Source organism: Ambystoma mexicanum, chromosome 12 (genome assembly GCF_040938575.1).
Source record: "Ambystoma mexicanum isolate Mex_15411 chromosome 12, UKY_AmexF1_1, whole genome shotgun sequence".
Taxonomy (NCBI): domain Eukaryota; kingdom Metazoa; phylum Chordata; class Amphibia; order Caudata; family Ambystomatidae; genus Ambystoma; species Ambystoma mexicanum.
In genome coordinates, this window is record NC_090936.1 from 770007905 (window position 1) to 770034229 (window position 26325).

At 44.0% G+C, this 26325-nt stretch overlaps 1 protein-coding gene across 1 annotated transcript in view; it reads left to right on the top strand.

Moving 5' to 3' along the window:
• Window positions 1-26325, top strand: part of ZDHHC17 (zinc finger DHHC-type palmitoyltransferase 17) — a 1301491-nt gene that overhangs the window by 757182 nt on the left and 517984 nt on the right. The window contains exon 11 of the mRNA XM_069629270.1: window positions 20158-20282. Coding sequence (XP_069485371.1) covers window positions 20158-20282 — 125 coding nt within the window. The remainder of the gene's footprint in view (window positions 1-20157; window positions 20283-26325) is intronic.

A 26325-nucleotide genomic window follows, 5' to 3' on the forward strand; every position in this document is an offset into this window, starting at 1 on the left:
TGGCAAGAAAACCTTCAACAGTAGCCATAATCTACCACACGGGCGACCCAACCAGTGCAGGCCACTATACTGTATACATTAGAAAGCAATGCTCATGGTGGGAATGCAATGATACTTCCATTATTCCAAAGCAGAGATTACCTGCAATTCTTACAAATACCTACTTAATATTCTTGAAGCCAAAATGTACTCATTGATGTACAAAATTAGAAAACCCTACTCCAACACCCACCAGTACCTACGTAATTGTAGAAAAAAAGGAATTACCTTCTACACAGTGGAACTAGAACAATTTAGCATACAGTAAGTATCCAACAAACACATCAATGTGTCTGTTGTACAATTTATTCCCCAATGAACCCAATGATTTCTCTCAGAGAAACAATAAGTGTACAAAAATGACACTAATATTGTTTCCTATATGATGCGTAAAAGAAAAACTAAGTATGAGGGTTCAAAACTATCCTCGGTAACCTTTGAAACCACCACCTGTCTAACAATGGCCAAACAAATTCAATTCATATGCAAATATCAGTACGTAAACCCATAATGGTGCACCACCACTTCAAAATGTGGATAGATGTGAAACTGCCAACAGGAGTGCACAAAATGGGACACTGTAAACAGAATAGGCCAACTGGTATCGAACTGCAACCAGAATACTGCAATATTACTTGCAGCATTGGAACAGGCCAACTCAACCTTCAGCAACCACTGTGCTACAAACATATTCTCAAACACTTCCAAAGTAAGAACAGTTACAGTACGCCAACAGGTACGTAACTGCCCTCACAATTCTGCAGTAACACAGTGCAATGGCACAATGCTTGCAAAACATGACCAGCAACCAAACGCATAAAGAAACATTGCTAACAAAGGAAAGCAGGTAAACGGTTACAATACACCAACTGCAATATAACTGCAACCATACTACCAACACGTACAAAACAGATATCGTACATCATTGCAATTTCTCCTACTACAAAACTGCACCTTAAACATTGCAATGAGTGCAGACGTTACTGTAATTGACTGTTCAACATAACTGCAAATACATTTGGAAGTTATTTTTAAATCCAGCATGGATTATCTTTTTCTTCCCATAGACCCATAGATTATGCAAAGAAACACAGGAACTGCGCACATTGAACAGTAAAATGTCTGCAATGTAATGAACTGCAAAATGACGACATACCTGCTCTACATATTATGTTCTCTTTTTCTACAGATAATGAAGCAACGATTAGTACAACATTTCACATCCCATACACAAACTGCATAGGAAACAGTAAGTATCTTCATGCTACAAGACACCAAACTGCGTAAAATGGCCCTGCCACCCACGTATGTGCAGCCATCGCACACACAATCTGCCATTGTACACCGTTACTGCACATATAAATAGTACATAGGGCTTGTAAATTTACATTTATGTATTTTGTCATCTGTGCATTCAGTGCAGCATGTGTAAGGTACCATCATCTCCATGTATGTTATACTAACTTCAATGTAACCACACTACTGACATTCAGAAATGCACGGTGAAATCGAAACACGTTGCCGCCAGAATTTTAAAACTGCACAAGAAACAGCAAGTGTGAAATTATTGGTATCATTCTTCTTCATAATCTGCAAAGGGTAATGTGTCCACATATTTCTGCAATCTACATACAAATTCCACAATATTCAATGTACAGCCATATTACACTGTGCTGCTTGTGCCCAGCCTACACGCTTCACTACACACCGTACAGTGTACGGGCTCCAGCCATGCACTCTCTATTGTAGACCCTGGCTACAACTACCACAACACAGTATAACCATACATAGAAAACTCTATCCACTTATCACAAACCCGACACATAACGCAGCCACCTACCCCTTAGATGCTTCAGTTCACATTGTATTATATTACTTCCATACAATGGACAACCTCTTTGCTGAATACCCTCTTCACCTAAGCCTGTAATAAGTGGACACATTCAATGCACTATAGTATACCAACCTACCCACTAATGTGCACATTCACAAAAACCAACACAGCAAAATGCATCAATATGTCTTGCGTTACTGTCCCATGTTATATAAAATGTGCCTCCTCGCATGCCATTGGCACCTGTTGGAGCATTAGTTCATCTTTGTTATGTACGCCATTTCCCTGGAAGGTATAGAACACAGAATACAGTGCAGCACTTGGTGCACAACTCAGCAACCATATTGTAAAGTCTACGGTACTCCCTAAAATTTCAAACTTCTGCTTCTCTTTTTTCATGTGTAATGGAGACACAATTTGAAAACATACCCCTCTTACAATGTTTGAAGAAGATATTAAGTAATTCCTTTTGTTTGATGAACGCGAGCTGCAAATATCTTCTTGCTACAAGACACCAAACTGCGTAAAATGGCCCTGCTACCCACGAATGTGCAGCGATCGCACACACAATCTGCCATCGTACACCTTTGCTCATAAGACACTGCACATATAAATAGTACATAGGGCCTGTAAATTTACATTTATGTATTTTGTCATCTGTGCATTCAGTGCAATATGTGTAAGAAACCATCATCTCCATGTACGTTATACTAACTTAAACGTAACCACACTACTGACATTCAGGAATGCACAGTGAAATCGAATTTTATTTTTTTAGCCGCATGGTCGCTGGAAAGCGAAACCTAACATACCGCTCTGTCAACATGAGAAATGCTCATTGTAAAACAGCCTTGAGTGGGACGCATGGTTTGCTCCAAGGGCAGACATTGTATAAAATTTTACAATAAAAATCAAAGATAACGTACAGTATAGTTGCTGCGCACATGTTCTGCAAAGTTAGTCTGCAATTGTTCATTAGGCCGCACACAGCAATTTCCGTCCACACAGTATTAACAATGGAATTTTCAGAAGTTATGCAAGTACAACTTTACGATAAATGTGTAGTGGGATTAAAATTTAGTAGTATACCTTTCTGTATGCATAATTATGAGGTTACCAGACCGTAGACTTTGTCTGTGTGCACTGGACAGGGGTTTGTAACAGCAGTGGTCACGCTGTGTTACAGTGCCATGTCTCCACCATTTTACGTAAATGGCAGATATGAGTGTTCTTTGTTTTGTTGAACCGCTTCTCCAGCCCATGCAAATATATACATAAAGCACAACACAAAGTGAACGCACCTCGTGCACTGAAACAGCACACAATATGCTCAATCGTGTGCTGCTAGATTGCCTGCATTGTCCTTACAATGACCTTTCAAACACTTAAGAGCTTTACGCGCCTTCATTGTATTAAAATTAATAATGCCCAGAGATCCATAAAGCACTCGACCGGCACACAAACGACGACCAATAATATAGAAGTGTTGCATGTTTTGGCAAAACAGCTCCTGCATAGTCCTGCAATTGGAGGAGACCTCCATGAAGATTTCTTTTTTTTTAATGTTTCTTTGGACACATACAGAGAGAATGTGCCGTGGGTCTGACGACACGCGCTGCCACTGACATCTTTTGTGAAACGCAAACGCATAAAAGGAGCGTGTGTTGGCAATGTTTGAAAGATGATTCACATGTGTGCAGCTGTAGGAGAGTGGCACCTACACAACAGAGAGGGAAGGCAATGGGTGAGCATATGACGCTACTCAATAACACAGTAGATCACCCAAACGTCCATAACCCGGCCACCTAGTGCCTGTTTACGACATACTTCCTGCAGACCCTTATCCCTTACGCTGCCACTGATGACGGCTAGTTAAAAGTATTCTTATTCCTGTTACTTCCCGTGCCACACCCTTTTACGTGCCAAGAGAGGGGTGGTGGAGCAATCATTGCAAGATTACCATAAGCAATGTGTTTTCGCTCATGCTTATCTGGGACGACCGCTATGGGCCTGTGTGTCTGTTCGCGTTTCCGGTGATAAGAAGCAACCTGCAAAACTTTGATGTAAGGCATCACAGAGACCATAGCTGGTACCTTTCCTAAATTAACAAAGTGTGTTCTCCCACACAAACCACCAAGAACCACCAAGTAATCCTTTTCTTCTTTTCCAGACGAAAAAAGAAGTGCAGAAAAGCACAGACGGCATTCTACGCTGGAATTTATCTGCAAAATGAAAAAAGTGGTGGTTGCAGACATCTTACACTTTCTTGTGAACATTGTATGAGAAATAAAACCAATTGCAACAGTACATAGTGTTGTCCGTAAATTATTCACATGTTCTCTAAGCAAACACCAAGGAGCTCTTCACCATCCTTAGAGAACTGGAAAATCCAACTCCAGCCACCATCCCGGAAAATTCCAGTAAAGCATGGTGCACCACCCTCCAAAATGCGTTAAACTCAAATTGAATTACTACAAAGGAAAATGATCACTAAAAGAACATTTTTAGGTGACAAAAATATGCCAGAGTCCACTCTCAATACTACGAATAAGAAAACAAACATACTGTTCCAATTTTCTCCATTTACCCAAGACTCGGTGTTAGACACCATTTCCAAACTAAAAGCATCCAATTGTAAACGGGATAACTTCCCAGCACATTTAGAATGCCACATTCAAGATGAACACAGTGCCAGCTAGTATAAAAGAAGCATGGGTGACCCCTCTTCTGAAAAACCTTCGCTGGATGCAACAATACCTACAAACTACCGATCAATAACTACGGTCCCATTTCTGCTCAAGATCATAGATAAAACAGGGTACACCCAAATTCAAGCCCATCTAGAACAATACCAGCTCCTGGGAGCTAGATAATCAGGATTTAGGCCTAACCATAGTACCGAAACGGCGCTCCTTGATCTGAAAATCCAGATGGACACCATTAGGGACACCGGTAAACTCTGTATACTGATGTTAGATCTGTCAGCAGCATTCAATCTAGTGGACCATGATAAACTATGTGCTACACTTGCAAATGATTTTAGTTTCTCTAAAGATGCCACCCTTTGGGTGAAATCATTTCTAACTGAACATACGTCTAGAGTTTCCATTGGCAAAGAGGCTGCAGATCCCATCCCAGTCCCCATCGGGATACCTCAAGGGTCATGTCTCTCGCCTACCCTATACAATGCGTATACCCAAGCTCCTTTTATCTGCTTTGTCTTTATCGGTCTCATCTGCACTAACTTTGCAGATGACATCCAAATCCTCATTCCAATCACAGCAAACTATAACCATGACAGGATTATCATCAATAAAATATACGCAATAATACAAAACTGGATGGCTCTGAATAGCCTATGCCTTCCTTAATGATGAGAAAACTGAGATTCTCTTTGTGGGCTCCCAATTTAAAATCAACGCCCTCCATTTGGATTATCATCAATGATATTCTAATTCCAGTCTCAAAACAAGTAAAAACCTTAGGAGTCTACCTAGACGCTAACTTCACTATGACGAAACATGTCAATGCTCTATCCTCATCCACCTCCCATACATCTAAGTTAATTGTCCTAAGTTGCCAGTTCCCCTCACCCACAAACTGCATCACCTAAGCCAGGGCCTTGATAATATTCAAATTCGACTACTGTAACGTTCTCCTACTAGGGACCTCAAATACCAACCCCAAACTAGGCAAACTACAACTCATGCAAAATAAAGCGTTACGCGCATACCTAGGACTAAAGAAATCAGACAACATTGCTAATATCAGGAGGGAGAACCAATGGTTACCCATTAATGCCAGAATTAATTTCAATGCTCTGTGTGTTACCCACAAATGTCTTGCCAAGAAAGCACCATTTACTTCAATAATTAAAAAAGAATCCAATACAACGCTCAGATGTACTAAAAACCCGCTCCTTGTGAACCCTCGCTTCAAAAGCTCCAGAGCCAGCGGAAGTAGCTTCCCAGTCATCACCCCTAAACACTGGAATGCCCTTCCCGAAAGCATCAAAAATGAAGAATCCATCCAGTGCTTCAAAAAACATCTAAAAACTTGGTTGTTTAACCAATTTTAGATGAGGAATACCTAGATAACATTCTAGTCACCCGATGCGCTAGACAAAACACTTTCTAAACAAGGACCCCATTTAAAGATGTAAATAATAACATGACTATGTAATACCAATCAATGTATACGTCAACCGATGTCTCTACATTATGTAATGTGTTTTGTAACTGTTGGAATATGTATGTACCCTGATAATTGTTGAATCATAATTAAGATGTCTGTAACTACGCTGTGATACCCCTGGGTTTGGGTGTACAACAAATGCAAAAAATAAAATAAACCATTGTATACAAGAACACTGCAACCTTACGCGCTCTATGCGCATGTCTGCTTTAGCTTCTGTTTGACGCTGGTTTCCGAACCTAGCTCCTCGCATGAACGGTTGCCGTACGCTGGGTACGCACGTTATGAAAATACCTGCACTGCACGGTTTGAGCAACTACTGTCGACAACTGTCAGCTATGAAGGTGAGTGTGGTGATCTTGTGGCGCGGCCACACAATTTGTATTTTTTTATTTGTATTGCGCACCTTGCCCTGGGGCATTCGGGCACAGTTTCAAGAAGATGGTTACATACATGATGATACAGCAAAAACAAGTTACGAGAGTGATAAGGTGAAAGGTGGGTGGTCATAATTTCGAAAAAAAAATGTCGACTTTCGTTTTTTTAATTATATATTTATTTTAGGGGTTCGGGAGTTAAAAAAAAAGGGAAAAATTAAAAAAAAAAAAGGGAGTTGGGGGGAACCCCCCCATTTAAAAAAAAAAATGCATTGAAAAAAAGTCGTCATTTTTTTTCGACATTTTTTTTTCGAAATTTTGACTGTCGACATTTTTGTTGTCGACATTATGACTATAAACCAAGGTGAAACAATACATAGTGAATCAAGACAGTGCAGGTGATGGTAGTACATAGGCGATCCACCGGATGTAAAGATATGCTTGTGGTAAATAAATTACAGGGTATGTGATAGGTGTAGAACTGTTACATGGAGTGAGGTGCATCGAGTGCGAAAAGCCAGAGTTTGACATTTTTGAAGACAAGTTTTGTTCTAAGTGCAGCGGGTATAGTGTTCCAAAGTTTGGAGGCGAGGACTGGGAAACTTACTCCCCCCGCTATCTGCAATTTGAAGCTAGGTATGGACAGCGTGTGCACATAAGCTGACCTCAAAGGTCTATTAGCAGAATGACGAGAGAATCGATTGGCCAGGTATTCTGGCGCTAGATTGTTCTGAGCCTTGAAGGTTAAGGCTAATGTTTTCAGGGAGATTCTGTGTGCAACCGGGAGCCAATGTAGGCTGCGTCTAGTTTCAGAAATGTGAAGTTGCCTAGGAATGTTAAGGATGGCCCTGATGGCATTATTCTGGGTGACTTGTAGCTTGTCAATGTTTCTTTGGCTAGTGCTTAGATAAAGGGCGTTGCAGTAATCAATTTTTGCCATGATTAAGGTTCTGGCAAGGATGATACGATTTTCGGTTGTCAGAAACGGTCTGCACGCTGTAATCAGCTTACATGTATAGGCCGAAGCAGACGCCACTGCAGAGAGAGATTTGAGTCCAAATAGATGGCAAGAGTTTTAGTCACTTTGGATACTTTAATGTTATTACCATCAGTAGTGAAGGAATTATACACAGAATCAAGTTTAGCCAATTTGGTATGCAAACCGAGGATCAGTAACTCAGTTTTTTCATCATTAAGGCAAAACCCATGATGTGCCATCCAGGCCTGGATGACTGAGTAGATTTCGTTAAGAGCTCTCGTGTTAGCAGTATAGTCACCAGTGAGTGGAATGAGTATCTGGGTGTCGTCAGTGTAATTAGTGTAGGAGACACCCAGATAGTCAAGTATGTCGAAGAGAGGCTTGGTAAACACGTTATATAACGTGGGGGAAACACAGGATCCCTGTGGGACTCCACAAAGGACAGGTGCTGGTTCTGTGGAGGCCAGAGGAGAGAAGACCCACGTGGTTCTATTGGACAGGAAGGAACTGATCCATGAGGAGGCTTCTTCAGAGAAGTGAGCCGCAGTTTTGAGGTGGTGACACAAAATGTTATGATCAACCAGATCAAAGACTGCAGAGAGGTCAAGTAAGAGGAGTGCTAATTTACCCTTGTCTTTGAGGACCTCAATTTGCGTTTTCAAGTCGATCAAGGCAGTTTCTGTACCATGTCTAGGTTGGAAGCCAGATTGACGGAGTCCCAATAGTTGGTTTGCTTCACGGTAGTCCTGAATTTGTAAATAGCGGCACGGTCCAAGATTTTTAATAGAAATGGCCCGGTAGTGATGGGTCGATAGTTAGAAGGGTTGCTTGGATCAAGAGTAGGTTTTTTGATTAAAGGAATGACCCAGGCCTCCTTAAGGTTATCAGGGACAATGCCAGATCTGAAAGAGGCATTTATAAATGTGGTGATAAAAGGCACCAAGTCATTAGCCGCGTCCTTAATAATAGGAGCGGGGCATGTATCGCTTTGACAATTTGAGGGCTTGAGCTTCCTTATGATGATTTCTACTTCCTCCATGGTGAGGGGAGAGAAGCTAAATGGTTTGCAGGTAGGTTCCAGGGTAGGTAAGTTGAGTAGAGGAGCATTCAAGGCAGAGTCAATGAGGTTACTTCTTTTAGCATTAATTTTAGATTGAAGAGTGGTTATTTTATCTAGCATTGCTTTTTGAATATTGGTACGCCAAAGAGTGTCTGGGATACAGGTGTCTAAAGGGGCTATCGGGGACTCAAGTTCCTTTAGAATCTTGAAGAGTTCCTTCGTGTTAGATTGGGCTTTCAGGATACATTTGTTACAAACGTCTTTTTTGGCTGGGAGAAGAGCATCTTTGTAAGTAGAGGAAGCAAAGGCTAGGTTGTTCTTGTTGATTAGCGAGGGTGAGCTTTTCCAAAGAGCCTCAGCCTTTCTTTTTTCTTTATGCAAGTCTCTTAAGTTGTGGAGTAAACCAAGAGTTCAAATGAAGATGAGGTTTTTGTTTGCGTGCCTTTATCGGTGCAGTGATGTTAAGAGCTTTTAGCATGGCTTGATTGTAGTCATCCACTAAGACTGTGGGATCTAAGCAGGAGGATACCGCTGTATTGAGTAACGGAAGAATGATGGGGGGAACTTTCTCTGAGGTATTGTCCTTTTTGTTCCGTGTTATGATAGACAGGGCAACATTGGGTTTCAGAGAGTGGTACGAGGAATGTATTTAGAAAATTTGATAATGGTCAGACCACAGACATGGAGTTACTGAGATCAAATTAAGAGAGCAATTCATGTCGGCAATCCAATCAAGGGGGGGGGGGCTAACCCTTAATTATGTGTAGGCACTGTAATGTGTAGTGAGTCCAAAGTCTGTTAACATGTAAACGAGATCAGTAGCTTTGGAGTCATTTGCATCTTGGTATCCTAGATTAAGCTCATCAAGTAGGAGGACTTGGGAGTTGGGCTTAGTGTTAGTGGCAAGAATGGCAGAAATATCCTCGCTAAATGACGAGGTAGGTTCTGGGGGCCTATAGATGAGGTAAACTGTGGCCGTTTGATTAGGTGAAATTGGGAGTTTACAGGTGAGAAGTTCTGCGGATGGTATTTGAATCTTAGGAATCACCCTGAGTTCCAGGGAACTTTTCAAGATGGCAGCTATTCCACCGCCCTTAGCTTGATTTGTATCCCTGTCACATCTGATGATGGAATAATTATCAGGGACTGCCAGAGATAGGGAGGGGCCTGCTGCAGGATGCAACCAAGTTTCCGTGATGGCCAGGAAATCAAGGTTTTCAGACATAATCATATCAGCAATGTCTAGAGCATGCGCTGGGACAGAGCGCGCATTGATAAACGCACCTAAGAGTGTCTTAACTTTGGGATTTAAGAGAGTGGAGGTCTGGTGAGGAGAGATGTCTTTGTTGGGTGATATAGTAATGGTTGAGTTGTGGGTAGGGGATGAGGTGTTAGCCGTTAGAGGACGTTTGGCATTAGGAGGATGGTGTGGTAGGTGTGACAAGTAGTGGGATCTAGATGCCAGTCTTTGGTTTCTGATGTGCATAGCACATGGTAGGCTAGGGTGGATGAATGTACGTAGGTTGGTGAAAGTTTGGTCAGGTGTGTGTTGTGGGCAGTTTACATTGCTAGAGAGAACACGTTCACAGGTCAAAGTTGGAGGCAAACGGGTAACAAGTCTCCCATTTCTAATGTGTAGAGGAGGAGGCTGATCAAGTGTGGAGGCAGTGATGTCCAGGGTAGTTATATTACTGAAGGTAGTAATGCAGCGCCGCAAACAGAGTATCGAGTTTCTAGTAAGGGTAGAGCAAGGTAGATTCAGGGTGGGTTTGTAAGCAAAATGTTGTAACCAGAGGGCTGGTAAGGGTTAGGAGCTTACATGCTTTCAAGAGTATTGGAGCTGTGCAGGAGTAGTAGCCCTAGCAGGACCAGCAAGGGTAACAGGGCATGTGGTCTGTTAAATAGTGTACTCCGGGCAGTGAGGTAGCGGACTGGGAGAGGTGTGTGAAGCAGAAGGCTAGTGGGGTCTGGGGCCTCCAGCATTTTAGCTACCTGTACTGAAGTAATAAGTAGGCATGGATAGGCTAGTACTATAGTAAGGTTAATTATTAGTCCCTAAAAGGCATACATACCGATAGAGGTGTAAGACAAAATGCAAGTGCACATCATCATAATTGGATACTGGGTTAACGCAGGCAATGCATACACAGTTGCAAGTATACATCAGTATGACGCATAATGGAGGTCAGATGGGGACACAAGCAGCATAGTTAACACATTAGGTCAATTACAGGCGATGGGTAAGATACCATAGGTTGGGTACACAATGTTGTTAACGAAGGCGAAAGTGTGAAATAGAGGCTGGAATCATTGTTAGACAAGCAAGAATAAGTAACGACCAAACGTACAATGATGAGTTAACCTTAATGCAATGAGATCAGGGAGAACATTCAGTGACCACAGCAAGTAACGCAGAAACAGGTGTCACAGAATAACAATAGTGGCATGCAAGCGTTACCAGGGGGTGAGCATTCTCGAAACGACATGCCGCTAGATGTGGCTACATATCACCATCAGAGATGAGGTAAGCCTTGCATGGGAGTGCTGCTGAAAACAGGGAAGTCCGTACTGATCTGGTGGGAATCTAAGTCTATTCGGGTATATCGTAGCAAGGGCGAACCTGTGCAGTTCTTAAATGTACAGCATGGATCGACGTATCTTATGGAAAGGGGCGCATGTAGACCTTCTGAGGTGCGATCATAGCAGCATTATTGGCCGATGGCCGGAAAGGCTGGCATAGTGCAGAAGCCGGCTACCGCCTCCCGGTTGGCTATTGGCCCGTATGTAGGCAAGGGCAGCCAATGGGGAGTGCGGAGTCAGGTAGGAGGGTCCAGGCAGGATGAGAAAGTGCCTACCAATGCCGTGTGGCCATCTTGGAATGGCGCCCACGGTATATAGCAAATAGCGTTCAGATGCAAATACATGAAATTAGCCTACAGCACGGCGATGGTGAAAGCTGCATCAATGTGGAAGGCAGCAAAGGCGCATTTAGTAGCGCATCTCATGAAATTAAAGGGAGCGGTGTCCTCACAGGTAGAAAGTGCCAAAGGGCCTACCTTAATGTAGGATGAAGCTCCGGCTTCACTCCTAGTCGATGCACTGCTCCAGCAGTGATCCTGGGGCATCCGATCCTCATCGGCGGTGGCGAGCACTAGAAGACAGACTGGACTGGAAATCAGCCTTAGTGCCAGCCTTGGTGCAGAAGCCGGATACCGCCTCTTTGGATGATGGCGGAAGAGTTGTCATGAATGTTCCAATGGAGAGTTGCTGGATACACACTGTAATCTCACTGCGGAAACCTGAGAAAAAATTGATTTAAGATTTTGGACCGTCAGGATTATGGACCATTGAATCTGATCTATCAGGGACTGATAGCTGGGCACATCGGACTGGACAGGGTCAGCAAGGTGCTCTGGTCAAAGCACAGGACTGGACGGGATCTGCCCTTCTTGGTTCTGAGGATGTTTCAATTCAGCAAGCAAGCATTAACAGCACGACCGGCTGTTTTATGATGCTTCCCCTAGGCTTTTGGGTTCTGCTCTAGAATTTGAGGCTTAGCTGAGAATGGTTCACCTATGCAATAGGCCTTTGCTTTGACAAGTTTCTGGAGCCTGGAACAAGGAAGATGTAGATTTCAAAGTTAGTGCAAGCGATGCACACATAACAAAAGCACAGAATGGCAACGCCGATCACTTTGTTTGAGCATCTCAAAAAGTACACAAAAGAAAGCTAATAGTACATACTTGCCAACCCTACCATTCATGCGGTAGGCTACCGTATTTCCAGCAGCCCTACCACATGCAGATTTTGCTATCCAAACCTACCCATTCATGGCTGCAGCAGGCCTGGCTGCCTGAGGCAGAGTGGGAGCAAGGAACAGTATCCTCCAGTGTACAGTGGGCGTGTTAAATGGCCCATTAATTATATTAATGTGCTGCTTACCCTTGCACGACCCATGAAACAGACACACCATCTCTGCACTGAGCACTCTGAGGTAAAGTGGCAACTTCTCGCCTGCGGTTTGTAGCGTTGGACAAAGGATTTCACTGCAAGTGTGACAGTCTCTAGTCAGTCTGGAAAATGGCATCGCTGTTGCTGCTTGGTTACTCCCATAAAATTAAATCTAAGGACCAGTAAGTAAACAGCAGAATCTTCGGATCGCAAAGAATATCAGTGGTGGTTTCAAAGGTACTGTGGCCACGTGGGGCTGCCTGAATATTTACCTTCTTGCTCCACATAATTAAGCTGCATTTCTCCTTGTTAAAAGCATTATTGTATTTCAGAATTTACTCAGGTCTGTAGTAAATACTGGTCCTATGGCTCATTCTGTGCCCTCAAGTGACCATACTTTGCCTTCGATCCACATATTGCTATATTTGAAGACTTACAATTACCAGTTTTTTGGCGTGACAGATGTAAAAATTATTCTGCAGTTCAATACCTGAGAGAACCTGTTGCTCGTGTTGACAGATTCAGATATATGGCAGTGCCACTGCACAAGTTCTTTGTAATTACTCCATCAGACGTTGGATATATACATTCCATTTAGTATTGTACTGTTAATAGCAACCTGTTTTCAGTCGCTTTGACAGTCAAAAAGGAGGTAACAGAGATAGTATTGGGGCGAGTTAAACTCATGGGCTTTAATTCCAAATGCGTGTCCAAATCCCTGCCGACGCTTTGTAATAGCTATTATAATTATCTGCTAGTAAGAATATATACACTGTTATAGTGTTGGATTTTTGACAAACTTTACATTCACAGTAGATTTTTCCAGGCCCCCCCAAAAATGGAAAAGTGAAGTAGCATGTTTTGGGACAGATTTCCTTACATGACAGAGCTGTCTAAAATGCATTTGAAAAGTAGATTTGGCTTGAGACGTGGAAACGCTACTACCACAAAAAACTAATATTTGAACAAGTCTAAAAATATTCCTGATACCTGGTTACGTAATGTCAGACGGCATTTTTCTTTCAACTCCTCTTACTTTTTAATCAGAACTTGGAGCCCGATTAATTGTCATTTTGCACGGTCAATGTGACTTTGCACTGCTTAAAAATTACTTTGCACTGCCGACACAAATCCTGATTCATGGAACTGTACAAAGTGTGTATTTGCAGTGTAAAGTCAGTGCAAAGTCATTTAGTACTGCAAAAAATAACCACTTGCACTGACATTGAATTGTGTAAATAATCCATGAATCAGGCCCTTGGTGTGGTGTGATGTTTGTTCAATGTTACTCTCACTATTGTGAAGCTTTCTCTGACACTTTTCCCATGCTCTCTCCTTTTCAGTAGCCCAGCAGGTAATGATTTGTACATGAGGTGGACATGACGGAGTACATGTTGTTCCCTTTAAAAAAAAACAGACCAGAAAAGTAAAATGACAACGGCAAACCAGAAAAGCACACTTTACTATTTGTTTTTAAACACTTTTCTAATGCACTGGCTCCCAGTTCCAGGGCACAGTAACAAAGGTTCTGTCTTTTAAACCAATTTCTAAAAATTGTTTGCTATAGAATACAATAGCATTGAAGTCTGCAACCTATGGCGCTCCAGATGTTTTGGACTACAGCTCTCATATGCCATGGCCATCACTGTCAATGCAGAGGGATATTTGGATTTGTAGTCCAAAACATCTGGAGATCCAAAAGTTCAAGACTCCTGTTGCCGCTCCGGCCACAAACATCCTGTGCACCTCAGAGCTGCCTGTCTGAGCTCTTCCATGCATACTGTTTGTTCAGAGCTCCGTGCTAGTACTCTGTCTCACTACAGCATCAGGGCCTTTCAACTCTTTCAGTTCTAAGGAGCCCTGAGCCCGAGAGGGTTGGGTAGCAGCAACTGTCCCATTTTCTCTGCCAGCAGTCTCATAACACAGCAATATATTTCTCTATTGCTTTCGTTGTGGAGCTTTAAATGTGCACTTTGCAGTGCTCGTCTTACAAGCTGCATTTGCTGGAGCCTTTGCAGCTGTCACTTCCCTTTGCATATACAGAAGTGTTATCACCTCATTGCCTTTTCACACTACCATACTTTAAAAAAAATATTTGGCAATTAATATGGCAAATGTAGGGACGTCATCAGGGCCTTGCCACTCTTTCAGTAGAAAGTGTCCATGAGTCGCAGAGAGGCCTGCAGCAACGACCTCATCTTGCAAGCCAGCAGTGTAATAAAGCAACAATATGTTTCCCTCTGTTATTTTTGTTCTGGGGCTTCAAATGTGCACTTTGCAGCATTCGCTTTACAATCTGCATTTTCCTGTGTGCCCATCACTTAACTTGGGATATACAGATTTGTTAACACCTCATTGTATGTTAGAACAGCAAAATATATCTTATTGAGGACAAAGCTGGTCACAGTGCTCACAGCTCACACTCATGTTGGGTCACAGGACAGGCAGTCCTTTCCTGAGATCTCTTCAAGGCCATATGTCAAGTGAAGTAATTTCCTGTGATGATGTAAGTTCAAAGTTCTTGTGACATTATTGCCTGTGATGTCCTCTGTCATTTCATTGGGTCCAGCTGATGCGACATCATTTCCTGGGATCTCATCATTAGGCTAATTAGTATTTTTGAAACGTTAAGATTTCTACAGATTTTTGGTCACAGAATGTTGGTAGGAATGAGATGGCCAACCGTCCTGTATTTTGCGGGACTTACATGCATAGATGGTTTTGTCCAGTGATTTGCTGGCAATGTATGCGGACCTCTAAACATGCTGATTTTGCCAAAGCACAAAGGCGGTAGGGGAGCTCTCTGAGGATGTGCAGCATTTGAAGCTGTTGCTCTGTGAAAACCGAGCACTGCGATGGCAGCAGATAAACATCAATAGTGGCTCCAGGGGGATATTAGCAAGGACTGTTGTCCCTTAAGAAATGTACACTCCGAGTGAATACAAGCGACAGTGGAGCATGGTGTCTGGCAAATAAGAGTGTAATTTTCAGAGTGAACTCTACATTTTTTTCTCCCACAGTAGTGTGTCTAGTACTGCTCTACCTTCCATGCTGGATGGGGGAGAAAAGAATAACAAAATACTGATTTGGCTGAACATATTTCTATGACCAATTATGTAGCGCAAGGTCATTCTAAAGTGCTCCTTTTCTTATAAAGGGATATGTTTTCTTTCCAAAGCATGTCTGTAAAGCAACCATTGTATGCACATGTATGTGAAGTACACCTTCAGTTATATGTGGGTAGCTCTGTACGTTAGCCATATGTCACATGTGTGATGGTAAGGAACTTGTTTGATGTTGCAATATTTTACTTCACTCCCTAAGGAAAGGGTGTGATCAGGGGCAACCCATACCAAACGCAAATAGTGACATGTCACTCCGTAAACGGCAACCAGTGTAATAAAGTACACCATATTCAACTGCACACATTTCGGGTCACCTCTGGTGCTCTACCATGTCTAAATGATCCTCCACAACCATTCTGTAATGGTGACCACCCATAGGAGAGATGCAGATTTGAAAGGGTGTACATTGGAGCAATGTATGGTTGTGATGCTGGAAATGCATCGGAGGGACAGGGCCTCCGTATCCTTGTCCTTTACTGCTTTTTATCATGTTTTCTGTCATGTTTGCTGCGCAGGAGTTCATATGGGACTCCTGGTGGTGCAGCTCTCTTTTGGTTTGGTGAACAGACCCATGGGATACCTTTATGGCACCCATGGGTAGGGGTGCAACCCTGTGCCATTAGTGTATGTTTTTGGACACCTGTGTGTGACCCACAGAGCAGGGTACGGGCTTGTGGCAGCTCCGTGCTGAAATGACTGGTGCCCTGAGCGTCCTCCATTTTTGGATGCCCAGGCCCTGTCATTGGAATCGGTAGATTCCTGATGGAGACAACATGGCCCCCATGGCCTCTTGCCTTCCATCACCTGTTACCTTGATCTTCCCGAAGTCCCGGGAAGCGCTGCCTCTGTCCCTTCCCCCTGACTGGCTGTTGGGTGGAAGTTCCATATATGGTAGTGTGGGGAAGTGCCGACCAGACTGGCTGGAGCCTTCTCAACGACCGTATGTTGTGGGTACGCCTGTGGGTGGGACCTGGGTGAATGGAGTGTATGACGAATACGCATTCTATGATGTGGGTGTTTAGTATCTGGTGTTTGACACAATGGCTGAGACAGCCCTGCCCGAAACCGGTATGAATGCAGTATGGAGTGTTGAATGGCTCAGTACTTGTCCCAATACACAACTTGTGAGTGTCTGGAGAGAAGTGAATGGCCTGAATTCACTGTGTGCCTGATTGGCTGCCTGCATGAATGCCATTAGTCGTGATTGGATGCTTGAGTGTGACCCAGCAGAATGAATGGGAGATCAACATTATATCTGGGGACCTCTTACTGCTAGTAATCGTGTTCAGAAGCTGAAGTCCACTACGACGAGTAACTGGAGTAACTGAAGCTTGACCTTGAAGCCCTGCTGGACGAGAAGAATTGCTGTTGCTCTCCTTCACAATCTGAAAGCTGCTGTGCCTCCAAGGACTGACCCAGAGAGGACCTGGTAAGGCGACCTCTTCCCGAGCTACGAGGGACCATCATGCACCAGCCGATCTTTGCCTAAGCTCCCTGGTAGACAGACCTTCGACAGGTTGCCGACCGGATACGGGGACTGCTGCGGAACTACAAGGAGAAGCGCCCGGACTGTTGTCCGCCACTGTCGACGACCGCCGTCGCCGACCGCAGCCACCGTGCTCCCGTTTGCCTAAGAACTTCATTTGATCCAAGGACGATCTTGTCCACATCGTCGCCACTGTATCCTGCTGGAGAAGGCCTGACTGTCGACACACCGAGGAGCATCCACCAGTGGGTTTCCTGCCAACCAAAGACAACAGAGACACCGACGACTCGATGCCCTTGCTGGGCCACAGTTCTTCAAACTCTTTGCGGTCCAGAGCTATCGACACCGAGGTGCCCTGCACGCCTCTTCCTTGCAGGACATTTACGCTTCCCCATCAACGAGCACCGCTAGGAATGACGCGGCCACTTCACCGTCGTAGCTCGACCTGTTCTCCGTCAGAAGTTCGACCCGTGACACCCGCCTGAAAGGGAGGGCTCTCGATTCCCCGATGAGGAAAGCTACAATGCCAGGTACTTTGGGGTTGCAGAACTATTGGAAAGTCTAGTGTGAACAATATATGGACTGGGCTTGTATCTTTCTTCTACAGGTTGTCCAGGTGGGGGGGTGGGAGGGATCTCCACACAGAACTGGGTCTAGTGGTATAGGGCCAGTATTCTGCCAAGTGTTCAACCATCTTGCTTTCTTTCCTCTCTCTACTGCTGGTTTCCTCTTTATTTTGATCTGTGTCATTCTGAACGTATGCACTTTAATGAGATCTGATAACGTTAGTGGTACCACTTTAGAACTGTATATATTTACTATTTTTGATTTTCGGAGTACAAAGTGAGTTATCGTGATAGTGTACGTGACCTTGAATATTAATTATATAAAGACTGTTTTAACCGATATAGTGTGGACATTCCTTTGTGGGGGCTTGGGGACTACACTGTACTTAAGAACCAGCCTGCATCACCTCTTGTGAAGCTAGGCCTTGATTGCTCGACCGCGATACCAATAATAGAGAATCTTGCCAGGAGTCCTCTGTGCCTCTCCTCTACCATATAGAGAGCAGAAGTACAGACCCTCCTCCAGTCTTTACAGCGGTTAAAACAACTTACCCAAACAAGCAAGGGAAAAAGAAATGCACTCCATAAACTGATTTCTGGAATCCATATACCAGTATGACAATGTTCGCATACATGGCTGCATGACGTTGAGGTGGGTGTGACCAAGGCCTAGCCTCTTGGGTGCATGCAGAGGCCTATGGCCTCCGGCCATGCACCCAAGAGGCTAGGTCTTGGCCACAACTACTGCAACGCAATGCTGCCATGCATGGGAACAGTGGGCCACTTACCACAAACGTAACACAGGTACCGGCACCTCTACCCAACCCTGCAAAATAATACAGCCATGCATGCAAACATGTAGCCACTTATCAGAACCCACAAACATAGCACAACCTCCGGCACTCCTACCCACTTACGAACACATACTATTTTACTTCCAACCAAACCACAAAATCTTGGGAACATTGCCCCTGCATCCCCAACGGTCATAAGTACTATTCACCAATACATCACAATACAGTAAACTACTCAGTCAGCTGTCCAATGGGCACAACCCAAACACATCCATCCACTAGAATCCTATCCACTTCTATGCACACAGTATTGCAAGACTTCACCCAGTGGACACACTACAAGACTAATGACTCCTTCACCTCCAGGCATGGACCGAATATTTAGGACGTGCCAACACTCCCCACAGGCATGCAAGCAACAATGTGTACAATGTATCATCTGCAATGCACTCCCCATCCCCAATTCACCCTCCCTGCAGTAACCACAGAAGCAAATTGCCGCAGTACTCGCGGACACTGCTCCCACACCACTGTCTTCTTCCACCTAAATAGATGTATCATTTGAACCACTTTTCACTCCCCCCACCCTTTTCATCCCCTCTTCCCACCACCAGATGCCGCAAACCATGTTTTCCAGCCCCTTTATGCGCCGCAGTATCCTCTGATACAACATGGTGATGATTCCCAAAATTGTGACGCACATCACACTTCCCTCCAGCCAACCACTGGCCGTGTCCAATGTTCACCGACATCACGCCACCACTACAGGCCAATGAGACTGTTGACCGTGGAGCAAACGCGTAACTGGGACTGCGGAGCCAGATATCACTATTTTTTTTAGATGTACATTTCAACTGTTTCTAAAGGAAGTACTGGACGGATTTTCACCAAACTTACAAAAGCACGCTTTCTGAACCAATCTGCCACTCCTGACCAAAATTTTGTGAAAACCCGTCCAGTGGTTTGGCCTGTAGGCGTGCACAAAGTTTTTGTCCATTCAGTTTATGGGGAAAAAATATATTTGGGACCCCCCTATAACTTTGCCCCTCCCCCTCCACAAAATCTCACCCAACTTCCCATAATGATTGAGTGGGCCATATAGTTTTTATGCAAATTTGTCTAGGGGGAGCAAAGTTATAAGCCGGCCAAAAAGTGGTCTTCCTTTGAGATAAACAACTTAACATAACTACACGCCCGCTACTGCGGGCCCTGTAATATATATATAATCATTTTCTATTTGGTTCTTTTTTCCCTTGGTGACATATGTGCCCGAGTAGGCGTGTATGAGCACATAATGATTGTAAACTGTGACACACAGCTAGATGGTAATTGGGTATTTCTGTATTGTCCTTCGAGCATGCCTTCATGATGGACTTGAGGTCTGAAATGCATAGGCCACTGACTCGGTCACTTCAGCCAGAATGTTGACACAATATGGATAATTTCAGAACATCATTAAGAAGACAAGTGGAATCTTATCATGATTTTGTAACAATTATTTAAAATGTATTTACTACAGGGCATAGTCACACATATTGTCTGTTTGACGACACACATCGTCAGTTTGTTTACAGCAATCCTGTTCAAATGTTACAAATCTGCTGCAGCATTGTCATGTAGTTGGAGCTGCAGTAAAATCACCTTTGGTTCAGTAATTTTTAAAATATCGTCTGCTTTTTTTGTTTCCATCTTTGACTTGAAAGCTTTTACTGGCCATTCATTTGGGAGTTTGTTTCCTTGACCTTTTTCCACATCTGAATTTTCTATTTGTACATCTTCCGTTCCTTGCGAATAGTGTTGCACTTTTCTACAACTTTGGCAAATCCTGGAAATCTGATCCAGGAATAATTAAAGCCACAGAAGAACAAAAGAAAAAGGTAATGTTCCAGATGGCTGAAATATCCTACCTGCAAAAACATTGAGTAATGAACCACAAAAATACTGCTACAGCATGCATTCAAAATTTATAAATCCTTGCACCTGTAGTGCATGTGTGTTTCAAAATGTTTGCTTCCATAGGTTGGCAAGAGGTGTCCAATAGTATTGGGTTGACATGCAGGTTTTGACATTTGGTGAATTGCATCTTTGATTTTTTTTTTGTTTTTTTACTAAGAGCTGAAGAAAAAGCTAATTTACTAATTGCAACCATAATTTTATTCAGACAGTATTCAAATCAGCACTCCAAACTATAGTATAAAACAACCATGCCAAAGAAAAAATGTATATGGACACACATTAGTCTATGTATGGAAAGCAACAGAACAGAACATGTACTTAAGCCTTTCAACCTATAATCGCTTAAGTGTAAGAAGCATTGTAAAAAGAAAGAGAAGAGCAATTAAAAACCCTTCATTTGAGCTTTATCAACATATTTCTTATTTTTCTCATTTGTCAACTCTACACTTCCTCTCCATTATGAACTGTGAAACATTTTTTTCGGATGCTTGTGGACCTGCTTAGTCACATGCTGTGTATATAGTCCGACATCTAGTGGTAATCGCAGAGTAGTGCATCTTTTTTCTAAGATCGATGAAAGGGACGTCGACCTGGGCGTGACTAACACTGTCCCTGACGTGTAGTGTACCCAAAATCTCTCGCGTGTCGAAGTCCCACCATATTGTTTTTTTCTGGCAACCGAGTTGGTCGCTTATACGGAGCTCGTAAGAGTTTATATTGCCTATCTATTCCCGACGGCCTACGGTCGTTTAGTCAACTTTCGACCAACATCTCAACGGCTGTTTCATGGGATTCCTGCTCTCCAACACCTCCATTCCAGGTTTGGCCTTTACAGTAGGGAGAGTGGGGCCCTGTTTCTTCTTCTTTGTGAATGTAATTCTTTCACCCCTCTTCCTTTCCTCTTGGTCTAGCTGCTGCTCACCTCTGCGATAGAGAGGACTCCCTTTAAATTATGCCCGTCCTGTAACAGCAAATTTCCCCGGAGAGACACCCATCGTAAATGTAAGGGGTGTCTTCCTTGCGACCACGAGCGCTCATGTAAGGCCTGTAAACTCTTTTGACCTAAAATGCTGAAAGACAGGTGGACATTGCGGTGGGCGGACTTCGCTATGCAGGCCTAGAATCTGGCCACCAGAAGCACTGCCGCTTCGACTGAGGAATCAGTCTGCAGCCATGGCTCTGTTTCGGAAGCCATTGACCTTCTCGATAAGCCTACGCACCCCTATGTGTTCGTACCAGTCCCTCACAGGAATGCTGGTGGCACTGCTATGGGGAGATTACACCCTGGCAACAAGGGCACCCACACACCACGTGACCATAAACACACAACCCCCAAGGCCTCTTCGGCATCGAAGAAGGCCTCAACGCCCATTGGCCCATCGAACACCTAGACAGTGCCTTCCAAACCTTTTAGTTCGGCCCCCACAATGCATCTGCCACCACAGCATGCAAATGGGCATAAATCCTCTTCTAGAATGGATGGTTCCCTTAAAACTTCCACCACTGACATGTTACCGTCCAAAGGCGCTGGAACGCCGAAACTGGCAGTAGCGCTGTCTATTGCGGCTGCACCTACAGATTCACCTAAATCCTCTAGGCCATTGATAATGCTTCCAAAGCTCTGCGAGAAGCTTTCGGCCACCATTTTGACTGCAGGGAAGCCCCCTCTTCCCACTGGTACTATTCTGGGGCCTCCCAACCCCTTTCTAAGGCCTTACATAGGGATTAACCCCCTTCTGTGCAGCCCCCACATTCCGCCCGACTTTACAGGTTCCTCAGAATGGACCAGGGCAAGGTTTGAGGAGTGTATGGCTAAAATGGCTGCATTCATCTACTTTTTTGACCAGTATGACAATGCCTTGAAGAGACATAGGGAAGTGGACTCATGTCCCCTCTAAATCTCGGAAACTTTCTCCCCCGGTGCCCAGTTTCCCTCTTTGGAGGAACCACAGGAACACCACATTTAATATCGGTCCAGGATGTTTCTTATGGGGGTTTTGACCTTTATGACCAAGACTCCCATCTATCAAGAGCCAGACTGGATCAGGCGGATGACCAGGCCTTGTGGCACACACCGCCACATAACACTGACCCAGAAGTCATTCATATCTCTGGATCCCCCCACTACTCCACTGCAACTAGATTTGTCGCCAGTTGATGACCAAATGCTGTTTAACTCCCTCTTAAAAAGAGCAGCCGATCATTTTAGGATTGCTACGCACATTGCCTCCCATGACTCCGATTTCATGGATGACCGCCTCAAGAAGAGAGCTCCAGTTAGCCAAGCCATTCCCTTATTAAAATCCATTAAGACGCCTGGCTCCTTCCCTACTCTCCCCTTCCCTTACATGGCCAGTTGATCCCTGTGTGGAAAAACTGTTTCGCCCCATCCCACTCTGACACCCTCTACATTAGGGGCCACGCCACACCGAACTCCTTGGTCGTAACTACCACTCGCATGCAGGCAGGGATACCACTGTCCTCGGCAGAATCCCCTGCACACAAGGATTGTAAAAAATGTTACACCCTTGGTAAGCATCTCACCACCTCTGCAGTTTACTCCACGAGGATTGCAAAAACCAAGCTCCTTGCAAGCTATAGTGATGTTCAGTGGGGCCTAGTACAATATGGCCTTCAGGAAGTACCAGAGCCTACCTGATCACGCCTGCTGGCGATCAAGGCTGAAAGCAGATAAGTTACCCAGAATATCCTGAATAACACGCTGGACTCGGCCGAAACTGCAGTGCTCACCCTTGCCCATGGAACCCTGCTCAAGATGCATGCCTGCTTGAAAAACTCTAGGTTCAAACCCAAAATGCAAGCCTCCTTAATTAATAAGCCTTATTCATTAATAAGTAATTCCCCAACCTATTCGGGAAGGCAGTCGACGCCGTGGAAGCAGCAAAAAAGGAGCGTGAGACATTAAAGTCACTCATCCGGATATCGGCTAAACCTTTTAACCAGCATGGTGGCACAAATGCCTGCCAGTCCTTTCATGGCCAATCCTTCTCCCGCTCACCCCATGGTCAGTATGGCTCGGGGAGTGCCACCTGGTCCTTCAGATGGGGCTTCTCTGGCAGTTTCCAGTATCAGCAAAGAGGCTCTCGTTGGAGTAAGGGCAGAGGTAGAAACTCTGCTTCCAGAGGCTCCCCGGCCTCTTCCTCCAAGTGACTCGCCGGTACCGGTGCCCTCCAACGCTTCCCAGGTCGGGGGTTGCCTGTCACCATTTATCAACCCTTTGGAGGGGGATCACTTCAGATCAGTGTGTACTAAACACCCTCTCCCACCGGTACTGTAGCGAATTCCTCCGTCCACCTCGCTATCACCCACCAAAAAGCAGACGCCTGTCACCCGAACACCTGCGCATCCTGCTACAAGAAGTTCAGGTCCTGCTGGAAAAGGGTGCCATCAAAGTCATCCCCCTTCTCCAGTTAAATGAGTGTATTTATTCAGTGTACTTCCTTGTACCCAAACAGGATCTCACCATGCACCCTGTTTTAGACCTGTGCCATGCGAACAAGTATGTCAAACCTCAAAAGTTCAGGATGACAATTCTTCAGGAGGTAACCCCCCCCCTGCATCAGCAGGGTGATAACATGGCCACATTGAAAAATGCATACATTCATGATATGATATTGTTAGGGAGAGTTTTCTTCTAAGGCTAATTTCCCTTACCTATAGAGTCCCCCCAGCAGCTTTGCTGCATTTGAAGGGTTTCTTTTTTTCTCCTGCTAAGAGTGAGACCCTTTTGTTCCCACTCTTAGACAGATTGCTAGTGTGTGTCTTAGGCTATCTTGTGTGCTTCTGGTCTATGGGGTTTTTCTCACCCTCATAGGAATCATCTTTTTAACATGTGTGGTACACAGCACCCTCTGTGCCGTACCACAGGGGTGTCGTAGCGACCCCCAAACATGAACTCCATACCCTGGGACTGACTAATGTCTCCCAGGTTATGTAAAGTCCCCATTGACTTTACTAGTCCATTCTTATGAACTAAACCAGTACAAACCATCTTACTATGGAAGTACTGGAAAGGGTTAATAGTTTTTCCCGAACGTTCATTTTCAAGAGGGGTACCGTACAGACCCTCTCTCAAAAGTTTCTCGCTGGTGGCAGTGGTTACTACCGTAAATATTCAACCGCAAATATTTCCCTATGGGATTTTCCCATTGTTCGAGGCTACCACTTTTACTGACAGTCTCTAACATACCGCTGGTTTATTTTAATATTAACTTTACTCCGGTAGGTTTTTATTGCCAGAACTTTAAAAATACTTCTTTCTTGTGTCTTTCTCTATAATCCTAACCCAGTCGGGGATCCTTTGTTTGCCCTTTTGGCGGGCTTCTGCACAGAGTCTGGGGTAGACAGGATGTGTGGGAGGGGAAATAGGCACCCTGGACAGGGTTGCCTACGCAACCCAAGTTGCACTCTGCCCTGATGGTCTGGATGGTTCTCCCACCAGGAGAGCCACCCCACTGTGTGAGTGACAGCTAGGCTGTCTGAATGGAGGTCTTGCTGCATAAAAGCAGGGTCCTGAGGACTGGAGCACAAGACGTCGCCACTGGAACTAAGAAACTGAAGAGGAGAGAAGCTGAAGACATCTGCAACGACTGAACCACCAGTGAAGCCCTGCTGCATATCCTCACCACTTTTCTCCAACAACTTGAGAAGATCTTCCTCTGAAAGAGTCTTCTTCCCGGACCTGCCTAGGTCGAATCGCCAGTGCAAAGCACTAGGAGACTGGATAGCCAGGCACCCGTCCACCCGGGTGCCTGGCTATCCGGTAAAGGTAAAGGAGCGTACCTTTTATTCGTTTGGCAGCACCGCGGCTGGTTTCATCCCTGGGCAGTGCAGTGTAAGTGACTTCAATCCAGTACTCCAACTAAGTCAATGCCTAGTCTCGGATGCCCAATGGAAGCCCTTATTTATATATTTTTATGTCCAAGTTCTTTAAATCTGGATGATGAACCCTTATATAACGCCCCTCTCTTTGAATCGCCCCGACCTCACTGAGCCAAGAAGTAGGTTTGTTTTGGAAATTAAAAGGTTTATTTGAAGAATTGAACTATATATATATATATATATATATCACACTTTTATGAATAAAATAATATCTGAATAACACACTTATGAATATGAACGGGATCAGTAATGGGTAATCTCACAATATCTTTAATCATTTAGGAGTAGGAATAGAAAGGATAAGGTAGCAGAGAATACTTGGTATTGGTTCAAGGAAATGCAAGGATGTGAAAATGCAACACAGAAATAAACTTGATATGGTTTCAATCAAAAGACAATATGATCACTTTTTCCCCTGTTATTACTCACTCCCCCCACTATGCAATATGAAGAGGTGGAAATGAGGGCACAAAGGTTTCAGGAATATTAATCAACAATGCAGTTCAATTCCAGTTCCCCCAGCAAGCTTAGAGAAAATGGTTATGATTTTGAAACAGGCAAAAATACTTTTGAATGGGATAGCAATGAATGGGAAAATATGCTAAAATGATTTTAATTCACTAAAGGAGATTCAACACTAGTGAGAATTACTTTGAATTGGTACAGGTCAACACTAGCAATGATTCATGAAGGATTATCAGATTGAAAACGAATTTCAGCAGTTGAAAACAAGAAACAGTTATTTGGACATATGGTGAAATGGAGCTAAATTGCAATTTGCAGCAATTTTTCCGCATGCGTGAAACGCGATTACGGTAAAACTAATGTCGTTTTAGGTTCGTTGGAAAGCTTAGGATCTTAGCTTCAAAATGACAGTTACATTTCGGTTCTAGGACGTGCGGTTCAAAAGTTACTGAGGTTTTTGTGAAGGTAGATTTTCAGAAATAAAGTGAAGATTTCAAATATGACAGATCGCACTTTACAGATTTGGAATCAACAGGATGGACACAGGATTCTATAATGCAGTTCTGGATAAGTGGAATGGTTGGAATAAGATTACTT